At 43.1% G+C, this 12,330-nt stretch overlaps 1 protein-coding gene across 5 annotated transcripts in view; it reads right to left on the bottom strand.

Moving 5' to 3' along the window:
* CDCA2 (cell division cycle associated 2) overlaps positions 1–12,330 on the bottom strand; it is a 50,067-nt gene that overhangs the window by 36,577 nt on the left and 1,160 nt on the right. For 4 of the 5 annotated variants that reach the window (XM_056814559.1, XM_007477815.3, XM_007477814.3 and 1 more), the window contains exons 2-4: positions 9,331–9,394; positions 9,062–9,229; positions 1,818–1,969 (exon numbers count right to left, since the gene is read on the bottom strand). In XM_056814559.1, coding sequence (XP_056670537.1) covers positions 1,818–1,969; positions 9,062–9,229; positions 9,331–9,394 — 384 coding nt within the window. The remainder of the gene's footprint in view (positions 1–1,817; positions 1,970–9,061; positions 9,230–9,330; positions 9,395–12,330) is intronic. The other variant, XM_007477816.3, reaches the window with a different exon arrangement.

Here is a 12,330-nt window from a genome sequence, read left to right as displayed (position 1 = left end):
GGGGGGGGGGGGGGGGGGAAGAAAGGGAGAGTGCGAGCCTGTCTTAGGAAGCGGACTACAAAAGGCTGTTGCTTCACAATGAACAGAGATCACTAGAAACTATGGAGAAAGCAGTTTTGACTCAAGTCAGAAGCCAGAATGCAGTTAAGAGAGTGACAGGAAAGAGAATGGAGTCAATCCCACCCACTACATACAGCTTTCTGGGTAAGTTAACTTAAAAAAAAAAAAGGAAGGGAGCCAAAGAGAACAGGAGCCAGCAGGGGTGCCTATAGACAGTGAGCTCTGTCGGAAGGAGAAAGGAACACCAAGAGCTTCTGGTGAAATGGCTACAACGGGCACCCCCGTGAGGCTTCTGCCCCAAGGGATGCGACACAGAAAGGTGCCGCGGGGCTCGCTGCCCTTTCCCCGGTCACAGCACTCTTTCCGGAAACCCAAGGAGCTGTGAAAGGACAGTCCAGTCGAATGGGACAATGTGAGGATGGGAAGTTTTCTAGGAACAGAGGAGAGCCGGGAGGGAGGGAAGGGAAGGAGCACATGGAGTCCCCGATGGTCTGTGATGAGGATGGCTCAGGGCACCCCCTGCTCCTCTGGCCTATCTGGGCAGGAGTGGGGGAACGTGAGGAGGGAACGTCACACAAGTGCAGCCTGGGCTCAAGTGCTTCTTGCATTTGGTCATCAGATCGGTGGAAGGCCATGACTGGAAACAGGCTCCCCGCAGCAGCTCTCGAATCAGACGTGACATCAGAGAGAAGGTGGGCTGGAGAGGGGAGGGCAGGCTCACCGCAAGGGGGTTCTCTTCATTTAATAAATTCTCCCAGTTGTTCTCAGCCCGCTTGCAGGTGAGGGAGTCATCCACAGCTCAATGGGGAGCAGGCAGCAGGGCCTGGCTCTTCAGCAGCAGGCTCTCTTGGTTTCACTTTACCGTCTCCCCAGTCACGCCTGTCTGTTCAAGCCTCTGCATCTCCTCCATTCTCTCTGCTCCTACTTTAGGCCTCCTCACCTCTCAGCTGAATTAGGGCCTTCAGCCTGCCCCCCAGCACCCACGTGGCCCCGAGGCCCACCCCCAACCACCTCTGACCGCACCATCCCCTCGGACACACTCCAGCCCTTCTCTGCCATGAAGCCCCTGGCTGTGGGTCAGGGGCCCTTCCTTTCTCATAATGGCCTTACAGGCGAGGGAGCTCCAGGATCCCCCCCGGCCAGCTTGCTTTCCAGATTTAGGGCGTGTTACTTCCTTCCACCCTCCATTCGACACCCACTTTGCTATCCCATCTTTGCGCCTTATTTAAGGGCCGGAATCTCCTCTGCTCCCCTCTCCCTGGTAGGGAAGTTGCCCCCCAGAACACCCCCCCCCTTGGATTTACTTTATGTTTGTCCTTTCATGGACAGTGTATACAACATCGGGAAAGGCCCACACAACAATGGCACGGGGTGGCTCCATGGCATCCCTCCCACAGATTCCCAATGGGCCAGGCACTGTGCTAGGAGTCCTCGCCCTCAAGGAGCTTACAGTGTAGACTGTGTGACAGGGAAGCCCATCAGGTCCCTCCTATCCCCAGAGAACTGGGGCAGGACACGCTCCAGGATCCCAAGTCTGTGGAGATCGGCGGAGAATGTACACACACAGCATTAACAGTAAGACTTAATGTCTGCTAACCAAGTACACACGGAGACATGAGGAAACGTGCAGGACAGAAAAAGCAGTCTCTGCCCAGAGCCAGAGTGTGGGAACAAACAGAAGGCAGAATAAAGCGAAGACAATTTATACTCTTTTTACTACTAATAGATCATTTCAAGAAGGTACAAAAAACACATACCTGTATTGAAGGAGAAGCCTCTGCCAAAGGAGATTCATTTGCTTTTTCAAAATTCCTTTGCTGAGCAATGTATCTAATGAGAAGATTTGTTTCAGAAGAACCTCTGACTCCAACTGTGGAACGGCGCCTTGATTTTTTTAGCAAGGATTTTCCTGGAATGAAAATTTTCTTGTAGCTTAGGAAACTGTGGCCCATCCCCAAAAGCTCAATAGAGAACATGGTTCTGCACACAATCAGGACGTATGATTTTTAATGGACATTTCATTTCAGCCCCTATTTTCTTCTACACACAAAAAATCCTGGGCTTTCCCAACTCTATATTTCCTATGCATTAACTACATACCAGTCATAGCACTGAGGATACCAAGAAGTAAAGTAAATTCATGGCCACCAGGAGAGGGCATTCCTAGGAGAATTAACTCCACATAAATACAGGCATGTGTACCACAGCACATCCTACCCGAGGACAGGGCAGGGAAGACGCCACAAGCAGCTCCTGGGTAGCAGAGAGCACCAAATGCAGAAGATGGTACTTGAGCTAAGCCATGAAGAAAAGCAGGATTCGAGGATGCAGACACGGGGACAATGGACACTCCAGTCTGACCCAGAAAAGCTTTTTCCCAGTCCCACTAAATGACCAACTAGCCTGAAGACACATGCACCAGCTCCTTATAATGGTCCCTAACACTAATCAATAATAAGCTGCTTCCTCCTGGCAGAGAGGATGTATTGAAGGTACCGAATGCAGAGTAAACACAGTAAGGTGTGGGAAATGGTTTTGACTATTAATATTAGATTTTTTCCCCTTCATTTGGAGGATAAGAGAAGGGAGTTAAGGAAGAGGCAGCCAAGAGAAAAGAAAAAGGGGGCACTGAAGCATCCTTTTGAATGCACAGAGGACAGAAGGTCAGAAAGAATCAGATGAGCCTGACAACTTTGAAAGTTATACATTGAGTTTATTATATGTTGAAAAGCCATGTAATTAGAAGTAGAAGTTCCCATTTTCAAGAACCCTTTTCCTAATATATTTATGTAGACAGAAAGAAATCTTTATTTTAGTTTTTTAATAATTTTTTAATAAGTTAAACAAAAATCTTTCTGCCTCAAGAGTCTGTTCACGGGTTAGTTCAATCTTACTCACTTGAAAATGTGCACACTGGCCAGAAAGCAAAGTTTTTGATACCTATAAACTCATCAAAGAACAAATTTTTAAACACGTCTACTTGGATTTTAAGTTCCTGATGAGGCAGACCTATCCACTCATTTTACAGACTGTCTCAAAAGACCTAGCGCAGCTTTAACCTTTAAAATTGAAATGAGATTTTTGGGGCACCCTGTATTTACATATTTAAAAAAAAAAGGTTTGCTTAATTCATACAAATATAACATAGACTTGGAAAAAACTCTTATTTGACTAGTCAGATCTATCTACCTGTTATAGAAATCTTTATACCAACTGATAGTCACCTGTAATGAAATCAATACTCTCCAAGGCAACCATTCCCTCTTGAGAGAACTCTAAACATTAGTTAGGTTTTTCCTTGCATTGGTAGTTGGAACAGATGAATATAAAAGCATTCAGAGGTGCCTGCTAGGTACCGAGGAGATGCGAAGCACTAGGGACACACAGAGAGAAGCAAGGAGAGCCCCAGCCTCTCCCTCACTTTCTAACTAGGGGAGAGTTCAGTTGCAGGGCTGAGGAAAGGACAGACATCAATCACAGTCACCCTCTCTCTTCCCTCGTTCCCAGGCAAAGCAGCAAACACCCCATGGCGGCCTGGGTTCCCAGACTCTCACCAGCCTTTGGTCTCAAAGGACCCCGGATTAAAACTCCTTTATGAGGCCAAGCACCTATCCTGCACATGGCCTTCTCTGACCCATAAGGTCTTGATGCTCTCTCCTCCTCCATCCCAGTACCCCAACCTTTTGGTACTGTTTCCATTTACTTATTGGTGGACTTGTTTGCTTTTTCCAAACTAGAATGAAGGCTTCTAGCAGAAGAGGCTGCTTTGAAGTAGTCTTTGTGCCCAACACAGTGCTTGACACTGAGAGATGTTCTCTAGTCCAACCCTCTTCATTTTACTGGTGAGGAAACGATGCCCAAAGGGGGGAAGCAACTTGCATCACTGAGAGGGTGAACTAAAGTTAGAATCCAGAAGCAGGACTTCTGGTGACAACTGGTCTCCACTAAACCAAGCAGAGTCTACATTTCCATTCTAGAAATGATCATTACACTTTCTCCTAAACCATGGATTTGTGGTGACCCTGAATTGGCCCCAAATGTCTTTCCTTATCCTTATACTACAACATGAAAATCTCTTTAAAATACCTAACTTCCTTGGCTGAACAAACTGTGGTATCTGATAGTGATGGAATACTATTGTGCTATAAGGAATGATGAATTGATGGATTTTTATAAGAACTGGAAAGACCTCCATGAACTGATGCAAAGTGAAATGAGCAGAACCAGGAGAATGTTGTACACAGAAAATGAAACACGGTGGCACTATCAAATGTGACATAATTTGCTACTAAAAGCAATGCAATGATTCCAGGGCAATTTTCAGACTTATGAGAAAGAATGCCATCTACATCCAGAGAAAAATCTAAGGGACTAGAAATCCAGAAGAAAAGCATATGATTTATCACTTGGTTATCTGGGTTTGGGATTTGGGGCTTTGTTTTTTAAAAGGTTTTTCTATTATAAAAATGAATGATATGGAAATAGGTTGAATAATAATACATATATAATCCACTGGAATTGCTTGTCAGCTCTAGGAAGGGGAGGGGGTAGGGGGGAGAGGAGATCAAGTAACCATGGAAAAATATTTTTAAAATAAAATTATATTAAAAAGCAAAAACAACCCCAAGCCTGATTTTCATGTACTGAAAACTTACAAAAAATTCAGAACCAACAATCCCCTCTCATAGTGATGATTCCTGCTTTCTGTTCACTCCTTTTCTCTTCAGAATATATTTTGAGTTTGGACTGAAAGCCCTGGGAGCCAAGAGTCAGGTGATGTTGAGTCCTGTTATGCTCTGCCCCACATGGACCACTGCTGGAGTGCCAGTGCCCACAGTCACAGAGCACAGCCAGGATGGGGAGAGCTGCTAAAGGCACTGGGGAGGATTGGGAACCAGGAACACTATGGTAGAGACAAGCTGAGGCTTGATGTCAAACAAAGGCTCCCAAGGTACAGAAGAAGCAGAAGAGATGCTTCAAGAGTTAGAGAAAGCTTTATGAGCTTCTGGATGGCATTATGAAGGATTTTTTTTCCCCTCAAAGGTGGGTTGGGGACTGAATGGCTTCTAAGAAGATCCCTTCCAACTCTGAAATTCTTCAAGTGTATTCTGTGTGCATGAATCACAAGAATGCATTAATTATCCTGTGATTTCTTGAGGTCAGTCTTTCTATTCTGTTAATGTATAAGTGAAAAAATCTGTTACCCTAAAAAAGAACTTCATTTCCCTGGAGTTCACTGACTTCCTGTCATTATGTACTTCCTGTAGACAGGGGATATTAGGCGGGAGAGAGGTTCTCAGACTAGTGGTTGCCGAAAATGTAAAATCCAAAATTAATCTTAAATAATAAAATGTTATATTTTAAGAGATTAATGATCATTTAGAAATAAAGGAATAAAAAAGATACAAAACAAAGATCACATGTCCATGGCTGATTAGCCTATTTAAAAATCCCTGCTCTTACTACCGCCACCATGCTCACTGCAAGACAGAGACCAGGACCCTGCGCTTCCTATCAACAGGAAGTAAGTAATGACAGGAAGTCAGTGGGCTCCTGGGAAATGTAGTTCTTTTTTAGGGTAACAGATTTTCAATTATACATTATTCAACTGTTGCATAATTCTATTGTAACTAACTAAATAATTTTTTTTTCCTTTAGGATATTTTTGGGGAAAAAAAAATCTTCCTTCCTAACCATAATAAAAATATTTACAATTAAAAAGACCTTCAAACTGGCTCTGCAGGTAACATGCAAAAAAGACTTGACAAGATAGGCCTCTGCATTTGAACTGGGGACAATTCAACCCAACAGAGCTTCAGTATGTTCTGGGCAGCTATTCTTTGACCAAAAAAAAAAAATCTAGTGAGGAGAAAAAAAAGCTAGGGATTTCAAAATGTAATCCTCTGATGGCAGGAGCTCCCTATCTGCAGACTAGTGACCATTGGGGGTACAAGAAGCTAGGAAAAGAGGAAGACATGGTAAATAACTAGGTTCCATTTATGTGTAAAAGGGTGATAAACTCTAAAATTCTCTTTCATGTTGACTAGAAGGTATGGAGAGGTTTAACAAAAGTTGAGGAGTATGAAGACCAGGAGGAAAAAAAAAAAAGGATTGGGAACCTCTGCCTGAAGTATTTCTATTTGGCCACTTTTGAGAATTTTGTCTTACAAAAACAGAATCAAATTAAGCAAGTAATATACTTGGATCACTTGTACTCAAAGATAAATATATGGGAGAATTCCAAATCTGGCCCTGCCTGGTCTTTTAGTATCACATAAGTGCTTCTGTTGCTGGGTCTTATTTCTATGGTTTTGACACAATAGAGCCCCAGTCATTAAGTTCATCTCATCGTCCTTTCTTATCTTTTTTTTTAAACCTTTACCTTCTGTATTGGTTCCAAGGCAGAAGAGCAGTAAGGGCTAGGCAATGGGGAAGAAGTGACTTGCCCAGGGTCACACAGTTGTAAAGTGTCTGAGGCCAGCCACATTTGAACCCAGGACCTCCCATCTCTAGGCTTGGCTCTCAATCCACTGAGATACCCAGCTGCCTCCCCTCATTGTCCTTTATAAGAGGCAAATCTTAGAAGGAAACAGTATTCCATATGATAGCTGACAAAGACTTTTTGTTCAGCAAAATATCATCAGTCAGCGACAAAATATGATCTGACTTCTAACATCCTCTGGCTTGTGTATCCAAACTGACCAGAATCTGGACACATCTAAGAATATTCAATGATGTCCCCCGAAATCCTGCTCTTATCAAGATGTGTGAATGGCACATTCCATCAGATTAGTATAACCCTAACTACCACCTACAGGAGTCCATGAGCTCAAACATCACCAGCAATTGGCCACAGAGCTGTAAATTCTCATGGCCAAAGCAACAAAAAATGGTCACACAAATCACAGAAAATGTGGGTGTTGGAAGGGGCTTCAGAGGCCTTTTGGTCCAACCCCAAGGCACAAGAAAAGGAACGACCACTAAACATTCCCCAAAGAGGTTGCCCTGTGGAGAGCCCATTCCCCACTCCAGGTAGCCTCCTCCACTGTGGGACAGTTCTAATTAAAATTTGGAAGGGTTTCCTGATATCCAATAAATTGGCTTCTTTATAATATCCCTTCATTGCTCCTGGTTCTATCCTCAGGGGTCAGAGAAAAAATCTAATCTGTCCTCTACTTGTTGATTTCCCTGCAAAAACACAACAACCACTAACCACCAGGCCACTCCAATCTTCTCTTTTCCAGGCTAAAAACCTGTTTCTTTGAGCAGTCCTCTCATGAGCATGAGGCCTTTCACCATCCTGACTTCCCCTAAACATTCTTTAAGAATGGTGTGTTTACTCTTCTGCCTTGGAGCCAAGACACAGTATTGACTCCAAGACAGAAGGTAAGGGTTTATTAAAAAAAAAAAAGAATGGTGTGTTTAGGGGAAGTCAGTCAGGACGGTGCCCAGAAATGAACACGGCACAAGACAAGGTTGAAGAGCAGAGAATCAAAGGGGAACAACAGCCCAGGCTTCTTGATGTAGCCTTTCAAACTGCCTTTTGGACTAACAAGACAGCTGGCTCCGACTGAGCTGGAGGTTCACTTCAAAGCCCGAACAACTGCTGTCCAACTGTATTCAATTCAGCCTAATGCTCTGGGTGAGCTCTCTTTTCTAGTTTTGTGTCATCTGTAAACTCGGGGAGTATATGGATGTTTTTCCCAGTTATTGATAGAAATATTAAAAAGCACTAACTGCTGGGCTGATCCACCAGATACTTCCTGCCATGCTGACATTGAACCATTAACAACACCTCTTTGAATATGGCCAGCCAGCTCGTTCTGAATTAGTCTACCAGTGTTAATGCCAAGCCTACAAATAAAGGAGAATTTATTCAAAGCTTTGGTAAAAATTCAGGGCAACTCTGTCTAGTACATTGTCCTTGCCTACCCACAACTTTCCTATTTAAAAAGTCCATTAAGGGACAGCTAGGTGGCTCTGTGGATAAAGCCAAGCCTAGAGATGACAGGTCCTGGGTTCAAATATGGCCTCAAGCACTTCCTAGCTACATGATCCTGGCCAAGTGACCCAACCCTTATTGTCTTGCTCTGTGATGGAGAACCTTTTAGAAGAGCAGGAGCCCTGGGAGAAGGGGAGGGGAACAGCCTGGCCCTACATTCCTTTGGTTTTCTAATAAGGAACTCCAGTGAACTCTGGCTGGGGAGACAGTGCATGCCCAAGCAGGACTCTGAGTGCCTGCTCTGGCACCCGTGCCATAGGTTTGCCACCACAGGCCTAGCCCAAACTCCTCTTCTGCCTTGGAACTGATACTTAGTATTGATTCTAAGACAAAAGTTAAGGGTTTTTAAAAAGGCAATGAAGCCATTCTAGCAAACTCAAAGGCTTCTCTTTCTGGATGCCCATCTCTTCCTATTGTTAAAGATGATGCATGATGCTATGGGTTCAACTGTCTACAGTCTAGGATCAACATTAGAAGAGAATCCAAGGGGGCAGCTGGGTAGCTCAGTGGATTGAGAGTCAGTCCTAGAGATGGGAGGTCCTAGGTTCAAATCTGGCCTCAGACACTTCCCAGCTGTGTGACCCTGGGCAAGTCACTTGATCCCCATTGCCTAGCCCTTGGAGCCAATACACAGTATTGACTCCAAGATGGAAGATAAGGGTTTAAAAAAAAAAAAGAAGAGAATCCAAAATGATGAAACCACACACTGTCTGAAAGTAAGATGATTTGCATAACCTGAAGAGAACTTTTTTTCTCCTCTATAGGAAAGGGACTTAAGAAATATTAAGTAAAGAGTTAATGTGTATTATGATAAACTATAATTCCATGATTAAACTCTGTTCTGACTGAAGAAGTTCTCTTGTGAAAGATAGTCTGAATAGCAAAATAAGTTACTCCAAACACCAGATCCCTATATAATTTAGGCGGATTAAAAAGACTGTCCAATATTTCAAACTCTCTTCTTAAAAGATAGACTACAAAGGCCCCTTCTGCTCTTACCTGGAGATTGCTTCACAAAACTTTCTGGTGTAATCCCAAGCTGCTCCACTGTTACAGTAGAAAAATTCATCGGGGTCTTAAGTTTTTCTGGTGTAACGAGGATTGGGTCCATTGCTGCTTCTTGCTTTTGGTGGATTACATGCTTCTCATCAGTTAAGGACCTATTTTCTGAAAGCCAAAGTAATACATTGTACAGTATAAATTACAGCACAAAAATTTTAAGACTCCCAAACCCTAAATTCCAAAATAAGGAAATCAATCCCACATACCAATATTGTTAACAACAGACTCCTTGATTTCAAGGCCATTCGTGGCTTCTGAAATGATGTCCATCTAAAAAATAAGTAATATAATGGCTACTGGCAAAAAGTTTAAAATAGTCCTTTGATTAATTTAGGAAACTTAGTTGAATTCTTGGTACAATTACATGGAAATTACAAATATATCCCCTTAGCTCCAAGGAAAGTTTTGAAAATAAAATAGTCAAGAAAAGTATTCACAATATTGATGAGATGCTGGTGGTATAATAAAAAAGGATAATGACTTACTTATAGCAATTCTTTTTAAGGTTGCAGAGAACTGAAAACTGAGGGGTGCCCATCAATTGAAGAGTAGCTGAACAAATTATCACTTATTTAAGTGATGGAATTCTATCATGCTATAAGAAATGTCAAAGGGGAGAAATCTGGAAAGATTTGTATGACTGATGCAGAATTGAACAAAGCCAGGAGAACAATCTATACAATAACAACAGTATTGTAAAGACTTTAGGACTGTGGTTTTTTATTTTTTTGACACAGCTAATGGGAGATCCGTTTGCTTAACTATACATGTTTGTGCCAGAAGTTCTGTTTTTCTTTCTTTTTCAATGCAGGGAAGGTTGGGAAGGAAGAGGATGAAGAGAGAAAGGGAAAAAAATTTTTAATTAAAAAAATTTAATGACCAAAATTAGAATTAAAGAGGAAAAAAATAAACATTGAATTTAGAAGTAGGTAAAAATTTTAGCTTATATTTAATGCTTGGGTGACTTGTTAAGGTTCTGTTGAGCACATCCTGAGAATCCCATCTCTGAATGGCCCAAGGACCCAAAGAGAGAAGGTCTCAGAGCAGGGACCTAAACCCAGGCACTGGGTCCAAATGCAGCTCTCCTCTGACTATGCTCTGGGAGGATGCAGAACACTGACCTAAGGTCATGGGATTTAGAGCTGGAAGCAGTCTTGGACATCATCTAAGAGCTGACATCTCCCATATGTTATTATATGTCCCTCTTAAGGTCTGTGAAGAACTACACATCTCATTTCATTCAGCATCATAAAGTGAGGAAGGCATAGCATTATCCAGATGAGGATGCTGGGGCTCAATGAGGTTCAATAACTTCCCCAGAGTCTGAGATGGAATGTGAACTCGGGTATTTTTTTAATCTTATTTTCTGTCTTAGTGAGGACACTGGCGCAGCTAGTAGGACACTTCCTAGCTGTGTGATCCTGGGCAAATCACTTAACCCCCATTGCCTAGCCCTTACCATTCTTGTGCGTTGGAATCAATAAATAGTACTGAAGACTGAAGGGAAGGGCTTAAAAATTTTTTTTGTAAACTCTAAGACAAATGGGCATGGGCTAGGCAAACAGGATTAAGGGACTTGTCCAGAGTCACACACCTAGAAAGTGTCTGGGGACAGATTTGAATGAATGCTCTCTACTACATACAACCCCATGATTTTATAGATGAGACCTGAGAAGATTTGAGTACAAGTGAGTTAACTCTTGCTAGCCCACTGCCCTGGAAATCTCCTCTCATCCCTCATTTTAACAATGAGAAGTGGGAATTTAAGTGCCTTGCCAAGGTCATAAGTAGCTATAGTGGGATTTGAACCTAGGTTTTCTCCAACTTTAAGGGCCCTTGTTTCTAAGACAAAACATCAGCTTTTGTGGCCTGGCCCCAGCCTTCTTGTCTGTTCCTCCCCTTCCCACAGCTTTCTCTGTCCTCACACAGGGCATTACACTTTAGCTATGAGGACCCCGTGCCTGCCATGCGTGTCCTCCTTATAGCCACCTTTAAGAATTTAAGACACATAGCTCAAACACACCAGCTTCCACATGAAGCCCTTTCTGATTCCCCCAGATTGATTCTGCACACATGGTCCTACTTCCCTAACAAGAGAGCGCAGGGACTGACTGGTGGGTCTGTCTTTTCTCCTCAGGGTCTTACACTGGGCACTTAATGTAGCTCCTGGACTATTCACGAAGGTTTCTCTTTCATTGGTAAGAAGGGCAGTTTGGCTGGGTTAGGAGTGGTTGGTCTGTTGTCCTTGTACATCACATCACTGATGTCTTTTGATGGATTTAAGTGAGGCATTTACAGTCATCAGCCTCACTCTCTCTTCTAGTCATAGCATATCCTGAGCAATGGCCCAGGATACAGTGGATAGCTTTGGTTTCTACGATGTCTTTTGTGGAACAAATTGTTCTCAGCCACCCATTGTGGCGGGGGCTGGCGCTCCCCTAACTCAGGGATGGATTTGAGCCCTGTCAATTCCCCACAACCTGGTTTAGTCCATCTGCTGAGATAGTCTAAGAGCTGGGTGGCAGATGGACAAAAAAAGGATAAGCAGCCTCGTAAAAAAGGGACTACTCTTCCCTGAATACCCTTTAAGAGTTCATGAAGGGCAAGTGTGTATGACAAGGCTGGAGAGTTGGTGAAAGCCAAGCTATGATGATATTAAATGGAAAAAGTAGGCAATTGTCTCTGATATGCATTGTTAGGGAGTACCTGTAGTATTCTGAGAAGAGACTTGGCTAGACCTGTACTTTTGTAAAGACTGACAACTGTGGAGGATGGATCAGAGAAGAGAGGCACTTAAGAGAAATGTCAATCAGGATATAAGGTATGCAACCGTATGTTAGTTCATGTAAGCCTCATGACCACCATGTAAAAGTGTTTTTATCCCAATTTTACAAATAAGGGAACAAAGACCAGAAAGGTAGAATCTTTCCCAGGGTCACACAGCCAGCAACAGTCATGGAAGGGAATGGAACCAGGCAGGCAATATGAAGTTATTAAGAGCTTACAATGGGGTAGCTAGATGGCTCAGTAGATAGAAAGGCCAGCCCTGGAGTTGGGAGGTTAAATCTGGCCTCAGAAACTTCCTAGCTGTGTGACTCAGGGCAAGTCACTTGATTGCCCACCCTTTATAGCTCCTATTGATTCTAAAACAGAAGGATTAAAAAAAAAAAAAGCTTACTCTGGTCTAGGCACTCTGTTAAATGCTG

The sequence above is a fragment of the Monodelphis domestica genome, chromosome 1 (assembly GCF_027887165.1).
Source record: "Monodelphis domestica isolate mMonDom1 chromosome 1, mMonDom1.pri, whole genome shotgun sequence".
In the NCBI taxonomy this organism is placed as follows: Eukaryota; Metazoa; Chordata; class Mammalia; order Didelphimorphia; family Didelphidae; genus Monodelphis; species Monodelphis domestica.
The sequence above is the reverse complement of the archived record's forward strand: the minus strand, read 5'-3'. Positions and strand labels throughout refer to the sequence as shown.